We start from the raw sequence: 19,207 nt of genomic DNA, 5'->3' as shown, positions 1-19,207 counted from the left end.
ATGCTTCAACAGTTTGCTTTTTGTTTACTCTTCTCTGTTAGTCAGCACCAGCCTGTGTTCAACAGAGCTTCATAGTAATGGTACTTGTCATTTCCAAGGAGTCAATTGTGTCTTGCTTGGTAAATGGGACTACATGTAAAAAATCCCCAAAGAAATTGAATTGTACATTTTACAAAAAATTGTTGAATCACTGATAGATTCTTAGAATAATGATTCCCCAAGGGTTTTGTGACAGCCAAATATACAGTAATACAAACAAGTTATTAATGGTGTTTTGGTACTAATTATGATTTCTTTTTCCCCCTCCCCCTTGATTCACTGTTAGGTTGGGACATTTGGAAGTCTCTTCGTAAAACATGCTTCGATTAAATCTTTCGACGACTGTTTCAATGGGATTTCGACTGGTAGCTATGGTGGCTCTATTGTTTTCCCATGTTGACCATATAACTGCAGAATCAGAGCAGGAAACAGGAGGAAATGAAACCACTGAATGTACTGGCTCATATTACTGTAAGAAAGGGGTGATTCTGCCCATTTGGGAACCCCAAGACCCATCTTTTGGGGATAAAATTGCTAGAGCAACTGTGTATTTTGTGGCCATGGTCTACATGTTTCTCGGAGTTTCTATCATTGCTGACCGGTTCATGTCCTCTATAGAAGTCATCACATCTCAAGAGAAAGAAATAACCATAAAGAAACCCAATGGAGAGACCACAAAGACTACAGTAAGGATCTGGAATGAGACCGTGTCAAACCTGACCTTGATGGCACTGGGATCTTCTGCTCCTGAGATTCTACTATCAGTCATTGAAGTGTGTGGCCATAACTTCACTGCAGGAGACCTTGGTCCCAGCACCATCGTGGGAAGTGCTGCCTTCAACATGTTCATCATCATTGCACTTTGTGTTTATGTGGTCCCTGATGGAGAGACAAGGAAGATTAAGCATTTGCGTGTTTTCTTTGTGACAGCAGCCTGGAGCATCTTTGCCTATACCTGGCTTTATATAATTCTGTCTGTCATCTCTCCTGGTGTTGTGGAGGTCTGGGAAGGATTGCTTACTTTCTTCTTCTTTCCCATCTGTGTTGTGTTCGCTTGGGTAGCAGACAGGCGCCTTCTCTTTTACAAATATGTCTACAAGCGGTACAGGGCTGGCAAGCAGAGGGGAATGATAATTGAACATGAAGGGGACAGGCCATCTTCCAAAACAGAAATTGAAATGGATGGGAAAGTGGTCAACTCTCATGTTGACAATTTCCTAGATGGTGCTCTGGTTTTGGAAGTGGATGAGAGGGACCAAGATGACGAGGAAGCTAGGCGGGAGATGGCGAGGATTCTGAAGGAACTTAAGCAGAAGCATCCAGAGAAAGAAATTGAGCAATTAATAGAATTAGCCAACTATCAAGTCCTAAGTCAGCAGCAAAAAAGCCGAGCGTTTTACCGGATTCAAGCTACTCGCCTGATGACTGGAGCTGGCAACATCTTGAAGAGGCATGCAGCTGACCAAGCAAGGAAGGCTGTCAGTATGCATGAAGTCAACATAGAAGTGGCTGAAAACGACCCAGTGAGTAAGGTCTTCTTTGAACAGGGAACATACCAGTGTCTAGAGAACTGTGGGACTGTGGCTCTCACCATTATCCGCAGAGGGGGCGACTTGACCAACACTGTGTTTGTTGACTTCAGAACAGAGGACGGCACAGCCAATGCTGGGTCTGATTATGAATTCACTGAAGGGACTGTAGTCTTCAAACCCGGGGAGATGCAGAAGGAAATCAGAGTCGGCATTATTGATGATGACATCTTTGAAGAGGATGAAAACTTCCTTGTACATCTAAGCAATGTCAGGGTCTCCTCCGAAGCTTCAGAAGACGGTATCCTGGAAGCCAATCATATTTCTACGCTCGCTTGTCTTGGGTCACCCTGCACGGCCACTGTAACCATTTTTGATGATGACCATGCAGGCATCTTTACATTTGAGGAACCAGTGACTCACGTGAGTGAGAGCATTGGCATCATGGAGGTGAAGGTTTTGAGAACATCTGGAGCTCGAGGAAATGTTATCGTTCCCTATAAAACCATTGAAGGGACGGCCCGAGGTGGAGGGGAGGACTTCGAGGACACATGTGGAGAGCTCGAATTCCAGAACGATGAAATTGTGTAAGTTACTTGTGTGTGTGTGTGTGTGTGTGTGTGTGTGTGTGTGTGTGTGTGTGTGTGTATTTCTATGCATGTGAGCATCCCTTTTTTTCAACAAATGGAACTCAAAGAAGCATAGTTATGAAGTAATTGATATCTCATAGGTGTTTCTTTTCAGTATGCAGAATACACAGGATCTTAATTTCAATTTTTTTAATTTTGCCCTTTTACATATCTTGTGTACATTGTAGAGCATGATAAAATGAATTTGTAACACAATTTAGTAGATTACCTAGGATGAGTTGAAAATTTTTATTATGTTGTGCATCCTGTTGAGTACCATAATACTGAGAACAAGTGCTCAGAAAACTTGCTAACTCCATTGCTATATTCAAATCTGGAAAAACCTAAAAATGAAACACCTCTGAGAATATCTTGGCTACCAGGGTTGACTGAATGTTTCTATAACTTTTATTTGATATTGTGTATCGTGAGAATGTATGATAATGCATCTTATTGTATACTAATGTTGAATTATGACATATGATCAGTCCTGCTTCTCCAATTGAATGCCAATTTATTTATTTCTCAGTCTGGTTTTATTTTATGTGATGTAAACTTTTTTTTATCCTAGTGATATAAAATAGAGACAGAAATAAGATTCCTACCAAGCATTCTCATAGATGAGGAGTGGGCAGAGACAATGGAGTAGCAAGCAATTGACTCTTTCCTCTTTCTTACTGATGCTTTACAATATCACCATGCCTTCTGTAACACCAAGTAGCCAATTATCAAATGATTGTTCTATCAAGAGCAGCTATTGGGAGAGCAAGGTCTCCTGCATATCGAGAAGACAGTTTTATATTCAGCACCCCAGAGTAAGCTGTGAAAAAGATAGGATTAAAAATGTAGTGGGGAAAGAATAAAGGAAGGATGAAGAGGAGGACAAAAGAGAGGACATGGTAGTGTCTTCACTACAACAAAGGACTTTTTCATTAATAACAATGTTGATTGAAGCATTGGTAATTTAGGAAATTAAGGAAAGAAAAATATGTTCCATGCAATGAATTCTAAAACTGGTTGAAGTTTATGTTACTGGCAGGTAACATATTCAAACAGCAAGTAAATGTTCACTAAGAATGACACTCCTACTACAGAGTCTGCAAAATAAGAAAGCAAAAAAAGAGGAATGGGTAGAGGGAGCAGGTTTCCCTTGGGCTTTCTGGAGTCATTAGGTTTCTTTCATGTTGTACAATGGAGATGAGTGGTCCTTGAATTCAATTACATATTGAGATTAAAGAAACAAAGCGATTATGCTCATCATCCTGTAGTGTATGGAGATGTGTGGTATTTACATTAGTATCTGTATTACACTGTTAAGATTCTACCTACTGTGATGTATTTTATTGGTTAAGTGTATTTTATGGAAATAGAATATAGTAGCAATGTGTCTTACACACTCAAGAAAAACTTCTTCCAGGGACTTGTATTGACTATGATTGTGTCCAGATTACCACACATCTGTTTCATTTTTCTACTTGCCATTTTCCCCCACTGTATTTTCTAATAACTTCAGTTATAGACAGCATTTGTCATCCCTGTAAAATTTTAATGAACTACAAGGGTGACCCTTAACTATGTCAAAGCTGGTGAGTGTTTTGTTCATTTGCTGACATGGGATGATTCCTCTTAAGAAAAAAAGCACCTTCTTCCATACTTTTTGTAGTTAAGCTTGTTCCATCAACTCTGTTACCTAAGATTTTTTACCAAGCCATAGTTAAGCAATCTTACATTTGGTGGCATAAGTAGAAGAAGTTCTCAAAAGTTCTTACTAACAGTAATTTGATGAAATAATCTTCTGCCAAGCTTCATTAAAAAACATTCATTCCGTGTAATTAAATTGATTTTATTCTTGCTAAGGGAGGACTATGGCCAAACTTCATCTTTACAAAGTGATGTTTCCTTTGAAAATTTGTAAGAACTGGTGGAAGTTGTGAGCCTTCATAAGAATTGGTACCATTTTATGCCTTTATGCCTTTGTGTATATGTGTGCACACATATTCATGCGTGTGTGTGTGTGTGTATGTGGTTGTGTGTGTGTGTGTGTGTGTGTGTGTGTGTGTGTGTAGGACAGAGACCAACCATGGGTGTCATTCTTCAGAAGCAATCTATTTTTCTGAGACAGTATCTCACACATCTGTGGTTCACTGGTTGAGGAACTCATAGGCCAGCTGGCTGAACAGCAAGCATTTTCCCAACTATCCACCTGTCTCCACTTCCCCAGTGCTCTGATCACAATTGCACATTAGCAAGCTGAATTTTTACAGAGTGCTAAAAACTCAAATTCATGTCCTCAGACCTGTGTGACTCTCCTTTGCAGTCCCCAGATTATCTAGATCAACCACCAGTATAAGAAATTCTTACTGTATTATATTCTCTAGAGTGAAATGAAAAATGTTAGAAGTGGAAAAGCATTTTTAATTGGTAGAATGCAATTATGGCCCTACATTCCCAGCACTTTAGTCTTAAAAAGGTTTTAGCTTGACTTTGTAGAATTTCATTGCTACTAGGAATTTGCAGGTGCTTAGTAGGTACATTGTCTCTATACATTTTTTGTGTGTGTATGTGACTAAGACTTAGCCTTGAGAAATCACCAAGAAATTAAATGCAACATAGAAAAAAGCATTAAAAGTATGCAGCTGCATTGGCTTCCCAGATGTTTAGAAATACTAGTATTTCTTTTTGTACTGGATCTCTTTTCCTTAGATGATGTTCTCTAAAGCTAGCTTCACACATTAGATACAGAGTAAAGAGATGTTCTCATCATGTAATGAAGTTGGATGTGTGCACTCAGCCTAGGTTGTTGTTAAGGGAGAGATTCTAGCTTATCCAATTGCACAGCTAATTTTGAGAGAGATGGCTTTTTTTTAAAAAAAAAAAAAACCTACAGTACACAGACAGGGCTGTTGACACAAGGGAGTTTCATTGAGTACTTTGAAAAATGTTTTTGTTTGTTCAACACTGTGCACAAAGCCTGAATTTATTATTCTTTTCAAAGCACCACAAAGAGATTCATAACAAAGCTTAGAAAGAGATTCATAACAAAGCTTAGACTTAAAGGTTATCTAATTTCAAGGGTCCATTAACCATGGTTGAAATAAAGTCCAATCTGATCTGGGGTAGAGACAGAGGCAGTATACTCTTATTGATTGTTTGATTTCTAGAACTGAAGAGATCTTAATCATCATCTGTTTCTTTTGCACATTGCTTTTCTGTGAATAAAGGTTTTAGATATACATACAGAATGCAGTAATAACAGCAGTGGTGTTTTAATTATGTAGAACCACATCTACATAAATGTAGGACAGATTTGATAACATAATTCAGTCTGATATTATGTTGTTATCCCAATATTTAGTAGCTTTTATTAGGAATGCATCGCACACACACACACACACACACACACACACACACACACACACACACACACACGGGGTGAGGGGGTACATTGTGTGCATATGCTTGTGGAGGCCAGATGTTAATGTTGGTCTTCCTCAGCCTTTCTTCGATCTATCTTTTGAGACAGACTCTCTCACAGAACTTGGACCTCACCAACTCTCCAATCTGGCTGTAAAATGAACTCCAAGGATCCTCCGGTCTGGCTTCCTAATTCTGGAACTGCAGATATGTAGTGCCACTCATTTTCTTTTTACATGACTGCTAGGGATCCAAACTTAAGTCTTCACACTTGTGTGGCAGACATTTTGCCAACTGAGCCCTCTCCTCAACTCTAATTACCAACATTTCTATTTGTAGTCAAGACACTAAGACACTGTCTTGCTTTTAAGTGTTGAAGATGCCATTTAAATATTTGATGGAAACATATCTGTACCTATTCACTCATAGTTTTTGAGAAAACTCTTAAAACTAAACTGAAAAAATCAACTTAAGGGATGTAATTCAAAGCTCATGTTTTTGTGCAAGTTCAGTCAATGACAAAGTGCAGGCCCATGCCAAGCAATGTTAACTTTCAGTGGGGAATTCTGTCTAATGTTAACAGTGAATGAAAAAAGCAAATTAAGAATGCACTGATGTGATTTGTGGTTGGTAGATGATACCCACACATGTGAAGTGTGGCTGATGTTTATTCTCTAATGACACTAGTTTAGTGGAAATAATTATAACAAAATACAATCTGGTCTTCCAAGATCTATTATTAGTTTAAATGTTCTGGGAAATGTTAAGGTTAATTAATTAATGTAGATACAAATCAAATTTAATTACTTAGTGGTGACCCAATAATAATACCACTTTTGAAGACAATTTAAGAGATTTGAATTGTTTATTGTTATATGTGTATAGAAAATGCTGATCTAAGAAAAAAGAGGTATAAATATTTACATTGCATATAGCTTGGTGAATCATTTAATGGACTCTTCCAAGCTATAATATAGTGTAATAAATGATGAATTATCTAGTTTAATTTGGATGATTATTACATTTTTAGGAATTGTGTATAACTTGATTAGTTGTAAGAAATATTCAAGAAATCTTAGCAAGTACAGCACTACAAAATCAATTTTTACATATTTTAATGAGGATTAGAAAATAAATAAGCATTAATATGATATGTTACCCATTATTATTATTATTATTTCTTCTATTTCTACTACTCTATCATTGCATGTCAGGAAAGATAAATACTGTGCATTTAGTTACTTATATTGCCAGTATTCTTATCTTGCTACATGGGATTCCATGGGATAGAAACATAGGTATATGTGATGCTGATTCAGTTTTGGGACTATAAACAATAAGTAATATATTAAGGTCTCCATATGTAATAAGTCAGCTATAGCAAAGGTATCAAGAAAACCTGACATGATCAAAACAGACCAATGGTTGTATGCCAGCAAGTTGGAAATGACAAAACAAAACAAACAAACAAAAAAACTACAGCAGATATCTTTACATGAGAACAATTAGGATGCACTGCTTTAAATATGGCATGTTCTGAATTTACTTCGTAACAGAATAATTTTATCTCCTGCATTTAGACTATTAAAAGAATAGGCTAATTTATGTGGGTGTACAATTTCTATTGGTCATTTGCTAATGTAATAAATCTGGATGGAATAATTTGAGCACCCCAGTGACTTTCTACATTAGTGGATTCTCCTCTTAGACTAGAATATTTATCCTGTTTAGAGCCAGCCCCACATGTAAGTCTAAATTATAGCTATACAAAATGCTGGTATGAATATGTACATTTTATCAATTTATAACTATTATAAAATAAGACTTGATTAGAGGGAAAACATTTAAGAATTCTAATTTCATATTGCTAAAAACTTAATTTGATTATGTGCAAAGAATTTCTTAACCATGTAACCAGATTGTTGTACATGGTTGTGTAATCTCATTTCCCCCTGATTAATTAGAGTCTGAGGTTATAATATAGTTATGTAAAAAATTTTACCATAGCAAATGAGGACATTGCATAAGTTAGACATATTGAATTGTTTCAATTATTATTTCCTTTCAGAGTCATCACACAGTGCCTTTTCATAGGAGACTTTTGTATACTTCACAATTTTTATACATTTATCATTATAATGCTCCAATACATATGTGACATTGAGATGGAAAATTGAGCCTCAAAGAGAGTAAAAATACTCCAAAGAACTAAAAAATGATAGATCCAGGATTTGAACCCCTGGGAACCAAATTAGGATATGACTTAAATCTCTCTACCTGACTGTTTATAGCTTCTAATGAAAATATTTCCACTAAAATACCTTTAATATTTTGTATTGTTTTCTTTTATTATAGTAGTCTTGGTGTAGGTGCAATGTTGGTTGAGTTGTAGCTCCGGATGGTTTTAAATTGCTTATGTAGCCAGAGCTGACTTTGAACTCCTAATTCTCCTGTCTCAACCCCACCCAAGTGCTTGAATTACAAGGATAGGCCTGGTTCTAGTTGACTTTAATTTGGAGGACATTTACACATGCTGTGTTCTGTCATAGTTTCTGTAGCCTGATCACTGGAGGTAGTAAGACTGCTCCTCCATTAACAGATGCCATGAAACTCTTATTTTGCCTTGCAGTGGGTAAAGGTGGCTCTCAGCCAGGTGGCATTAAGAAAGCATGAGAAGCCAGCTGAATGTGACGTCAGCTGTTTAAAACTGCTATGGGTCAACCAGCTGAGGGGGATCCAGAGGGAGATGCTTATAGAATAGTCAATACTTTATCAGCTGGCATCCCACCATGCCTTACAGGAGAACTAAACAAGGGCCTGGGGGAGAGAGGGAGACAAGACATGAATAACACTGGTAGAATTACAGGAAAGCTGCTTTGCTTCTTCTCCTGGCTGGACACACAGCCTACTTAATACTCATCTGTTTGCCAAAGGTTGAGCCAGCCCCAAGGCCCCTTCTTTTCCTATACTATACTCCACAGACCTATACTGTGGAGCTGGATTAAACAAATGGTGGATGCCCTTTCATCTGCTGTCTTCCTCCTGAGTATCCAGGTCTCTAGATGACATCTTCTTTCCCTCTCACGATATCTCTGTGTGGCAATGGAAATTAGGCTCTGTTGTGACAATTGAAGATATAGAGTCAAGGGACAAAGACAGGCCAAAACCATAATGTAGGTCCTTTGTTTTTCAGATGTTGGAACAATTTCATTGTTGCTGATAATTCAAATATCAATGAAATAGCTGAGAATATTTTCCCCATGGAATTTTATGACTTTTCTTTCTCTTTTTTCTTTCTCTCTTCCCCCTTCCTGTATGCTTTCTTTCTTTCATTATGTTTTTGCTTGCTCTGCACAAGAGATCTGAGGTTCTCTCCTGAATAAAAGAGTAACTTTTAAAACTAAAGTCACCAATTCCCTCTCTCTCTCTCTCTCTCTCTCTCTCTCTCCCTGTGTGTGTGTGTGTGTGTGTGTGTGTGTGTGTGTGTATGAGAGTGAGAGAGTGACTATGCATATGAGCATGTGTTTAGAGATGCCAAGTCTCTCTCTCTTTCTCTCTCTCTCTCTCTCTCTCTCTCTCTCTCTCTCTCTCTCGTGTGTGTGTGTGTGTGTGTGTGTGTGTGTGTGAGAGAGAGAGAGAGAGAGAGAGAGAGAGAGAGAGAGAGTGATTTCACAAATGAGCATTGTTTAGTGGCTGAACATTGATGCCAAGTGTCTGTCTCTCTCCATCATATTTTTTCTGACAGAGTTTCTTACTGAACCCAGAGTTTATGGTTTCCATTATGCTAGCTTGTCAGCTAACCCTGGGGATCCCCTTGTCTCTGTACCCTTCAGTGCTGCAGTTATAGGTGTGCAGCACTATCCCCAATACTTTGTGTGAGTGCTAGGGATCCAGACTCAGGCCTTTGTGTTTGGTGTTTTACAAACTGAGCCATTTACCCAGTCCACAACCCATATTATTAAGGGGCTAGAATTTCAGGATTGAAAATGTACTTGGGAGCATCCCCCAATTTGAATTCCTCCCTAAGTTTGGCTTTCTGTTTGTTCTCTTCTAACCTTGTGACTTTTAGTCACTTATGTTCGAACTCAGGTTTTTGAGATGCGTAGAATGAAGATGGTTGTGTTAATGGTGATGTCAGAGATACTGGTCAGGGAGGAGAAAATGGTGATAAGTGGTGATATTTAGTGTTGATGGCAATGACAGGTTTTGGTGAGTTTGTGGTTTTTGATGTTTGGGAAATGGTGGTGGTCATGGTTGTTGTGACAGTTTGGGATATGTTGATGGTAGTGGAGGTTGTAGATAATGGACTGGGGTAGATGTGGTATTAGTGGAGATGGTGGGGGTACTGGCACTGATGGAGGTAAAGGTGGCGATGGTGTGGATATGGAAGTAGTAGATGTAATATGATGATAGTTGTGATTTTGATGGTGGTAGAAATGGCCACAGTGGGTGTGGTACAGAGGCAGAGGAGATAGTTGTGATGGCTATGGTAGACAAGTTTAAAGTGGTAGTGATGGTGACAATACTACCATTATTTTGAGGACAATGTGTCATGCCATTTTGACTTAATTTTCACACTTGTAATTACTAGGTACTCTCACCATATTTGTTATCTAAAAGAAGAAACTGAAATGCATGTCCTTTCTATAGCTAGTATGTATTTACTTCTTATAGCTATTATGATGTGGACCCAGAATTCATCTGCTGAACTGCCTGACCCAAAAGACTACACTGTTATTAGGGGATCTCTTACCCAAATATAAGCCTATTTGAGGCTATGGGACTGTAATCTTAACTGTAACACATGTCTAATCAACTAAGAAGTAAGAACAGAAGTAGCCATTTATCTTCCATGGAATTCTTGAACACATACCAAGTGCACTATAGTACCACATTCCCAATCTCCATTAGCCTAGAAGAATGACAGTGGGCTGAGTTTAGGAAGCAAGAGGATATAAAACAGACAGTGATCCCATGCATCTGCCCTGGCCAATTAATATCTATTCTTTCCTCTGTCACAGCAGTCATTCCACCTTGCTCCTAATTTTGACAGGGAAACTTCATTATTAGGGTGTTCTGTTTTGTTTTTTGGTTTTTGGTTTTTTTTTTCATTCTTTGCTCTGGCCCTGTAGCATTTGACTTCCTTATATGGCTAAGTACTGAATGTAGCTTTTTCTCCATACTTAAAAATAGCATTTTCTTTTTATAATATGCTATAAGCCTAGATAAATTAATGAATAAAGAGAATTAATATATGGGGGTACTTACTATCTTGTGTTGTTGGTGTTACCAAGAAACAATACTAACCTGGAAGAAATTAGCAGTAAAAATTATTTATATCAAGCTTTCCTATGACAGGTGACCTTCATGATCATTCTTCTGGTGCTAATTACAATTCCAAATTCCACATACAATGCAGTTTAAAATTTTTAAGTATATTTTTAAATTTTATCTTATTTGAGATAGTCATATACTACAGCACAAACTGGCTCCAAATACATAGTATACCTTCCTCAGCCTCTTCAGTGCTGGAACTACAGTCATATGCCACCACACCTGGCTTAGATACACTATGTAAATGCCAATTCTAAGTCACATTGCTTTTAATTACATTCTCTCTGGAGGACAAGAATAAGAAAAAAATTACCTAAACTCTAATGATGAGTCAATGGCATCGTCCATATACATTTATAAATCCGAATATATCTATAAAAGTATTTTAGATGAGATCATTTTCTTTTCTCTTCTTTTCTTTTTTTTCAAGACAGGGTTTCTCTGTGCTTTGGAGGCTGTCCTGGAACTAGCTCTTGTAGACCAGGCTGGTCTCCAACCCACAGAGATCCTGCCTCTGTCTCCTGAGTGCTGGTATTTTTTTTATGTTTTAATCTTCTGGGCAAAATACTAGTCTGTTTGGAGTAAGTCCATTGGTAGCATTCATAAACATAATTAATTGTAGCCTTTGAAGAAAACCCACAATGGTTCTCCAACAACAAAAATGTATATTTCTTATGCACACATAGCATGCAATTTTTATTTAGAAATAAAAGAAGTAAGAAGGTAAAAATATGCCATAAATATATATAGTTTAGTTTTTAAGGAGCAATGAAAGGCAACCAAGTCCCAACATGACAAGGACAACTTACTGTCTTGCATATCAGACACTGTAATCATAATTTGATGCAATTGTTAAAATGAACCATTCCCTTTAATGTGTATAATGTGTATCGGGGATTTATGTAACCAGACAGAAAAGAGGAGAGGAGGAAAGAGGGGGGGTCAGAGGAGAGAAGAGGGGATGAAGCAAGAAGGGCGAATAAGGAGGATAAAAGAGGAGTGGAAGGTTGGGGACTGTGTCATTAGGGAAAGAAAAGAAATAGAGGTGGGAGTGGACAGACAGGCAGACCAAGAGACAGAGACAGAATATGGCCCTGATTAGATTCCAGCTGTTATTAAAATGAAGTGAATCCTGGGATTAGTCCAGATCTCTGCTCAACCAACAGCAGACAGTTTGAGAAAAAGGAAACAGAGATGCAGCTCACTGCTGATTTACCAAAAATAAATAGAAAATTTGCCCTTGAAATCATGGAGGAACCTGAGTCCATTTGAAAAGCCCTAGGTAGAATCTAATAGGGCCGGGACCCCATTCCTTCACCCCTTCTGTCAACACATTCTATAAATGCCTAGTCTACATCAAGTTCCTTGCCAAGTGCTGCGGAGCTGACTAAGGCTCAGTCCCTTCCATAAAGAACCTTGTATCTACCAGAGGAGATAAACAATATCCAACCACACAGCGCTGAGTGTATAGTCATCCCTGATGCTCCAACTGTGCCTTCCAAAGCATGTCTGTCTTTCTCAGGGCCTCTGGCTAAACTCTTGCCTTGGTGTTGGGGCTGAAAGCCAATGATGATGAGCTGTCCACTTCTGGCAGCTGGACTCTGTATGTGACTGCTCTTCCTTGGAAGAGAACCACACACAACATCTCTTTCACTGTCCCCATCCCAGATGGCTTCTTCACAGTTTGACTGCTCTCTCTAATGGAGACAAGAAGCATAGAGATTGGTCACATTCAAATCAGATTCATGTCTCACAGCATAATGAACAGAGAGGAAACTGAACTGGAGAAGTGTTCATCTTCCAACATTGTTTCCTAAACTTGTGTGTTACCAGGTAAAGCAGACATTCTATAAATGACATCATTTTGGTGAGCAGAAACAAATGAAGTCCCATTATAGTACTTTGAGAAGCTGGGGCATGGTGGCTTCAGGGTCTAAGGCACAGGTGGCCTAGAATCTCATGATCTCATACTGAAGGAACCCAAACAGATCACAAAAGAAATATGGAAGATTAAAGGCAGAGGTGCCCTTGAGCTGCTAGCGTTGAAAAAGAACATTTTTATTTTGTCATCTATGGGAGGAGGATATGCATCTCTATTTCAAATAAATACATGTATCTAGTACCTGCTGTATAGTAAGTAATGTTAATTGTAATTATTGCCTTTAGCTCTTTTCCAGACAGTTGTTTACAGAGATCTAATCTCTAGGCATAGATGGTATTATAAAACCATTAAAAATCCATGCACATTAAGTATTTTTTTAAAGCTATTGGGAAGTAGGCAAAGCATATTTCTCTTTTGACTTTCCTTTTCCTAAAACATAACATTTCGAGTTTAGTAAACCACATATGTTTGTACTCATGTTTGTGTGGGTGTGCATGTGCATGTATATGTGTGTGTGTGTGTGTGTGTGTGTGTGTGTGTGTGCATGTATGTGTGTGCACATCGGAATGTATGTATGTTCAGGGTAGAAGGGCTTAAACTTACAGGTGTCTGTTAGCCTAGCAAAAATGGTAACTCCAGAGAAAGATGAAAATTATAGCAAGATGCTGCCCAACAGTATGCCTTACAATGATAAAGGCAGCGAGTAAAGACAGATGGATATTATGTGCAGACCAGAGAGTTCAGGCCAAGTTGAAAGCTTGAACATGGGCAAGGACTGAGATGAGCCTTTTGTGGTAGCAACCCTTGGCTTGCTATAAGGTCTCTGAATTGCCATTTCATTTTCACACCAACCCTTTGAGGAATTAACAGACCTATTCAGGGCAGGGTAGTGTTACAGTAATAAATATCTAGTAGGACCCCAACAGGTGGCTCCTGAAAAGAGAGCAGAGAAAGATGGAGGCAACAAAGACTTTTACACAAAGGAATTAAGTAGGTTCAAAGAATTAAATAGTGGCCCCAAATAGCACAAGTGAGACTTGACCCTGCCTGCCAGTGGCATTAGCAACCTGTCATACATCTGCAGCATGCACCCAGATGCTAACACCTACTTAAGCTAGACTTTATGTCCCCACTTACTCTGATCCTTGCGACTTTCTATGTTTTAATCTATTAGTATTTCAGGGAAACAAAATAAAACAGCAAAAACTACCTTCTTACTACTCTCTCTCTTTGTGTATGTATGTGTGTGGGGAGCCTAGAGGTTGATGCCTGGGGTCTGCACTTGTACTGTGCCTGGCTTTTTAGTGGGTGCTGAGGATTGAACCCTGTTTTTTGTCCTTGCATGGTGTGCATTTTACCAACGAATTCATCTCCCAAGCATTCATTTCTCTCTGTAATCTTTTGGTTTTTCTTTTTGGTGGTCCTGGAATTTTAAAAATAATTAATGAAATCATCTTGTCATTTTTGAAAAGTATGTCGAACCCTGATTCGATCTGCTTGAAAACAGTAATCATTTTCATCCCCACATTGTGGTCATCTGGGAATTCTGCAGCCTGCTATGGCAGTCCTTCCTGGGAAGAAATCCCTGGGTAGTCCTGAGCCTGTCAAAATTTTTATGGGTGTCAGAGAAATCAAATACATCACTGTATTAAGTAAAATTGAAGCTGTGTGCAGAAAGCTCCAGTGTGTTAAATCTAAGTTTGCTTGATAACTGTTTCGTGAATATATTGGTATGGTAACTTCTGTGAACATATTTTCTTGAATTCAAATAGAAATCCAAATTCAACTCCAGGATCTAATGATGAAAATATTATGTCAAGAAGAGAAGTAAAATCACCTTAAAAATGAACCTTCTCTGATTTTATGATTCAACAAGTACATTGCCAGAAACAGTTTTGTGTGTTTTAAAAGGCTACTTTTAAGAAAAGTTTGTGTTGACATATGCCATTTCAGGGAGCAGGCATTGCCTGAGATTTGAGGATACACTGGCCTACATAGGAAGTTCTGGACCATCCTAGGCTACAGAGTGAGACTCTCCAAACACCACCTTCCCACCTTTAATTTCTTCAGCACACCTGATCCTATTTCTGACTGAGGAACCAGTGCAACTTTATTCCAGTCTTAATTCCCAGTGCTGTGTAGGCTATCCAAGTGCTGAGTGGGCTATTTCAATGTTATGTGGGCTATCTCAGTGCTGTGTGGGCTATCCCAGTGTAGTGTAAGCTATCCCAGTGCTGTGTAGGCTATCTCAGTTCTGTGTAGGCTATTTCAGTGCTGTGTGGTCTATCTCAGTGCTGTGTGGGCTATCCCAGTGCTATGTATGACAGCTATATCCTACTTTTCTACTGTTCTTATTCTTTTATGCTATGGAAATCTGTCATGCAGAGGACAGCAAAACTCAAACCAGAAGGCTTTTTGGTTTGTATACTCTTTGTATAACCAACAGAAGATATGCAAATGTTAATAAATTGAAGCATTTTAAAGTTTTTATTTATTGACACCACAGTAACTCTGACTAATAAGGGAAAAGTTAATAAGATTTCTTCTTTTTCTTCTTTTTAATTTAGAATTAGAAAATTCAGTGTTTAAGGAGAAGCTAATTTTTTTGTGACTTTTTCTCCTGGTTTATTAGTAATTTTTTTAAATGAAGAATATAACCTTGGAAACAGGGTGGAATACAGAAATAAATAAATGTTTTGGGATCAGATGTTGCCCAACCCAACTGGTCTGTTTAGACCAGTTCCTCATGTTTGGTTTGTCATTAACTGTACCAGCAGCTCTGGGTAAGTCATTCTCTCTCTTGGTAGTTCAGTTTTCCCACAGTACAATAAAGGCCTTACATGTTCTATGGATCTTCTATAATCTATGTATCTTCTTCCATCTCAACATCACTATCATGAGAGAAAGGAGGATGGAGAGAAGGAGAGCCTAGAACATCAAATAAAATATACAGTCCAATAGGAGGAAATTTGACTTGTAATTTTTAATATTTAGATTACCCATTGTCTTAATGTTCTTTACATGCATAATTTACAAAAATAAACCAATGGATTAAAAGCCAAACAAGAGACTTGTAAATCTCCCTTTCTTAGTTAATTTCAGTAAGTACATAACTGAAAAAATTATCTGTGACCCTAGCATGATATTAAGTAAAATTTCCCAAAACAGTTTTCAATATTCCATATAAATTAGAACTCATGTTTGTGTGTCTAATGTGCCTATATATTTCTAAATTGGATCACTCTGAGAAATACAAGGGGAACTATCAATAATTTCTGAAGTTACAATTATGGAGTATGCATGGTCCCTCTACTACTGGCTGTCTTAGAGAGTTAAAAACCACCTTTTATTTGGAGACATCTATATTCTGGGATCAACAGTCATCAGAAATTTTGAAGACATTCTATTTGAGGTTTCTCTCTGTCAGCTTTCTTCACCCAAATCCTATTTTTGTTAAGTGAACCTATTGAGAAATATCTTATGAGAACTTGTTAGTAAATATCTGCTGAAATAAAGACATATGATATGGCAGTTTAATTAGACAGAGTAGAATAGAAGATGGATCCATTACTCCTAAACCACAGCTCCAGTGGTTTGCTAGTCAAGACGTGTTGGCAGTTTCCTTTCCTTTTTTTTCCACACAAATGGTAGAAAACAATTGATTGTTTTTCTCTTTTAAGTCTTTAGGGAAATGGTAGAGTTGTCACTTCAGCAGATCTATAAGAGTGTGATCATGGGGTTGCCCTGTAGCAATGGTTACATAGGCAATTCTGTTTTTGTTTTTTAAGGAAGAAAAGTCTTGAAGCTCCTAATAGTCCTAAAAGACTATTGAGCACTGTATCTTAGACTCCTGGACCTTGTCCTATCTTATTTTACTCTCATTGCTGGTTGTGCAAACCCAGGGAAGTACATGGTAACTTTCCAAACTACTGTGAGTCTAAGCAGTGGTTTCTAAGCTCCCTAATGCTATGACCCTACAATACAGTTCCTTATGTGGTGGTGACCCCCAACAATAAAATTATTTCATTGCTACTCAAAACTAATTTTGCTAATGTTTTGAATCATAATGTAAATAATTTCGGAGATAGTGGGTTGCCAAACGGGATGGGAACACACAGGTTGAGAACCACTGCTTTAAAATCACTCTCATGTTTTCCCTAGATACCCCTCCTGTCCTGCTCTTAGATATGCTAGTCACCTTTACCAGGAGTGTCACAGCCATACAGTCAATGCTTTTTGGTATCTAGATGGCATAAATCAGAGTGTGTCTTCCCCAGTATTGCTATCCTTCAAAGTCCCCCCTAATTATTCCCCACTAACTTATTAAGAATAGTCATCTCTATAGTGTCAATTTAGTATTGTTTTTCAGGGTACAGTAAAAAAATAACAATATTGATCTTTAGTCATAAGCCAAACCAACTTATCATTAACACATGATAGATTATGATTATCAATTTCAAAAGATGGGACACATAACATGAAATTCCTTAAGATGGGATAGACTTTCAAGAAACTAAAAATATAATAATTATTTTAAGTATAAAACTTATGGCTGAAACAAAAATAATTAAGAAATTAAATATTTTAATTAATTCAGTGACTTTTAGTTATAGGTCAGTTAAGGTATGAACAGTATAGAATTTAGCACAAGGAAGAAGCAATTTAACTACAGAAGTTCATAATTAGAATCATTTAACCTGGAGCTAACCTGAAGTAAAACACCAGAAAGTTTCAATTGTCCACAGTGTTACTGTTACTGGGTAGAACCGATAAGTAGCACCATGGAAGGGTTTCAGGGTCTTAGGCAGGAGTCAGATATGCTATCCCATCATAGTTTTGTTATGTCTTCCCAGGGAATTGATGTATGGATAGAGGTGATTTTACTCCCCCAATGTCTAGACATCTGTACATCTAGAACATCAATAGTTCCCAGAGTTTTGGTTCCAAAGTTGTTAAGAAAACAGGCTATTGTTTTCTATTAAAACCAACACTTATGAAGCAGCAAAGAATGCAATTTGTCCTCAGTAGTTCTGCAACCACACGTGTTTTGCTATGTAAGGAACTTGAGGGGCATGCGCAATGTTTTACATCAGAGAAATTATGCAAATACTTTTCTGTTTCTAAATTGTTTATATCATTAAGGTGCCATTTACATCTTAAGTTATTTTTATTGCATACTCTGATGAAATTTCTTTTTTAATAATGTAAAATATGGTGCTCAGGAAATGGATTCCCTTAGCAGGTACTAGGTGGTAAACCAACCTATATCATTCCATTTGGTGCCCAGTGAAACATGAAGTACCTGCAAATGGCTAGGTTATAGTTATGAATAAAAGTTATGTCTTCCATGGACATCCTTCATATGTCTATTCAGGGATTGAGAAATATAAATACCTGCCTCATAAAGAAAATACATTTGAATGAAAGTTCTTGACACATATTATGCTTTTGTATTTCTGCTTAAAAGACATTCATTTGTCTCAAACAGTGCAATGATATTATCATGTAGAATAGGGTCTCAAGCATGCTACCAAATGTCAGTGTTTTCACTGTCATTCAAATGAGCCACTCAGGACAGGAAATAAACAAATATAGACCATAAAGTAGATGGGGCTAGTGACTTCTGATACTCCTTTGCTGTTTTCCTTTTAAAATAAAGAAGGACTTGAGGGTGGATAAAGGCACTTACTGAAAAGACTGATGACCAGAATTCATCAGAATTCATACAATGGAAGGGGAGACCTAACTCCTACAAGTTATCCTCTTAGCTTCAGGCATGTGAACAATACACACACACACACACACACACACACACACACACACACACACACACACAGGAAATAATTTGAAAAGAGGTGGGATTGATGGTACAAACCCATAAATCCCAGCAATTCAGAGATAAAGCATAGGCTATATGTACTCTAAACGAGCTCTAGACTGGTTTAAGCTACACAGCAAGTTCAAGGCCAGCCTAGGCTACATGAGACCCTGACTCAAAGAAATAAGAATAAAAAAAGAAGGGGGGCCGGGAGAAAAGAGAGAAATAGGAGAGGTAAAGAACAGACAAAAGGTTAGGGAGTGGTGACACATACCTTTAGCCTCAGCACTTGGGAGGCAGAGGCAGTTTGATCTTTCTGGGTTATAGGCCAGACAGGTCTATAGAGCTAGTTCTAGGGAAGCCAAGGCTATACAAAGAAACACTATCAAAAAAGAAAGAAAGAAAGAAAGAAAGAAAGAAAGAAAGAAAGAAAGAAAGAAAGAAGGAAGGAAGGACAAGAAAAGAAACCAAAACAAACAGCCTTAACAGGACCTTCTTAGAGTGCTTTATCAACCAAGAGTTTCTCAGTAGTGAGAATCCAGAGTTCTGTCCATTACTCCTG

The 19,207-nt window shown here is 37.8% G+C and overlaps 1 protein-coding gene across 9 annotated transcripts in view; it reads left to right on the top strand.

Annotated features, from left to right (window-relative positions):
* The first annotated feature begins 356 nt into the window (after window positions 1-356).
* The window catches only part of Slc8a1 (solute carrier family 8 member A1), a 265,639-nt gene continuing 246,788 nt past the window's right edge, over window positions 357-19,207 (top strand). For all 9 annotated transcript variants that reach the window (XM_035445539.1, XM_035445538.1, XM_035445536.1 and 6 more), the window contains exon 1: window positions 357-2,155. In XM_035445539.1, the coding sequence (XP_035301430.1) occupies window positions 357-2,155 (1,799 nt within the window). The remainder of the gene's footprint in view (window positions 2,156-19,207) is intronic.

Source organism: Cricetulus griseus, chromosome 5 (genome assembly GCF_003668045.3).
Source record: "Cricetulus griseus strain 17A/GY chromosome 5, alternate assembly CriGri-PICRH-1.0, whole genome shotgun sequence".
Classification (NCBI taxonomy): Eukaryota; Metazoa; Chordata; class Mammalia; order Rodentia; family Cricetidae; genus Cricetulus; species Cricetulus griseus.
Note: the sequence above shows the minus strand (reverse complement) of the source record. Positions and strands in the feature narration are given on the sequence as shown.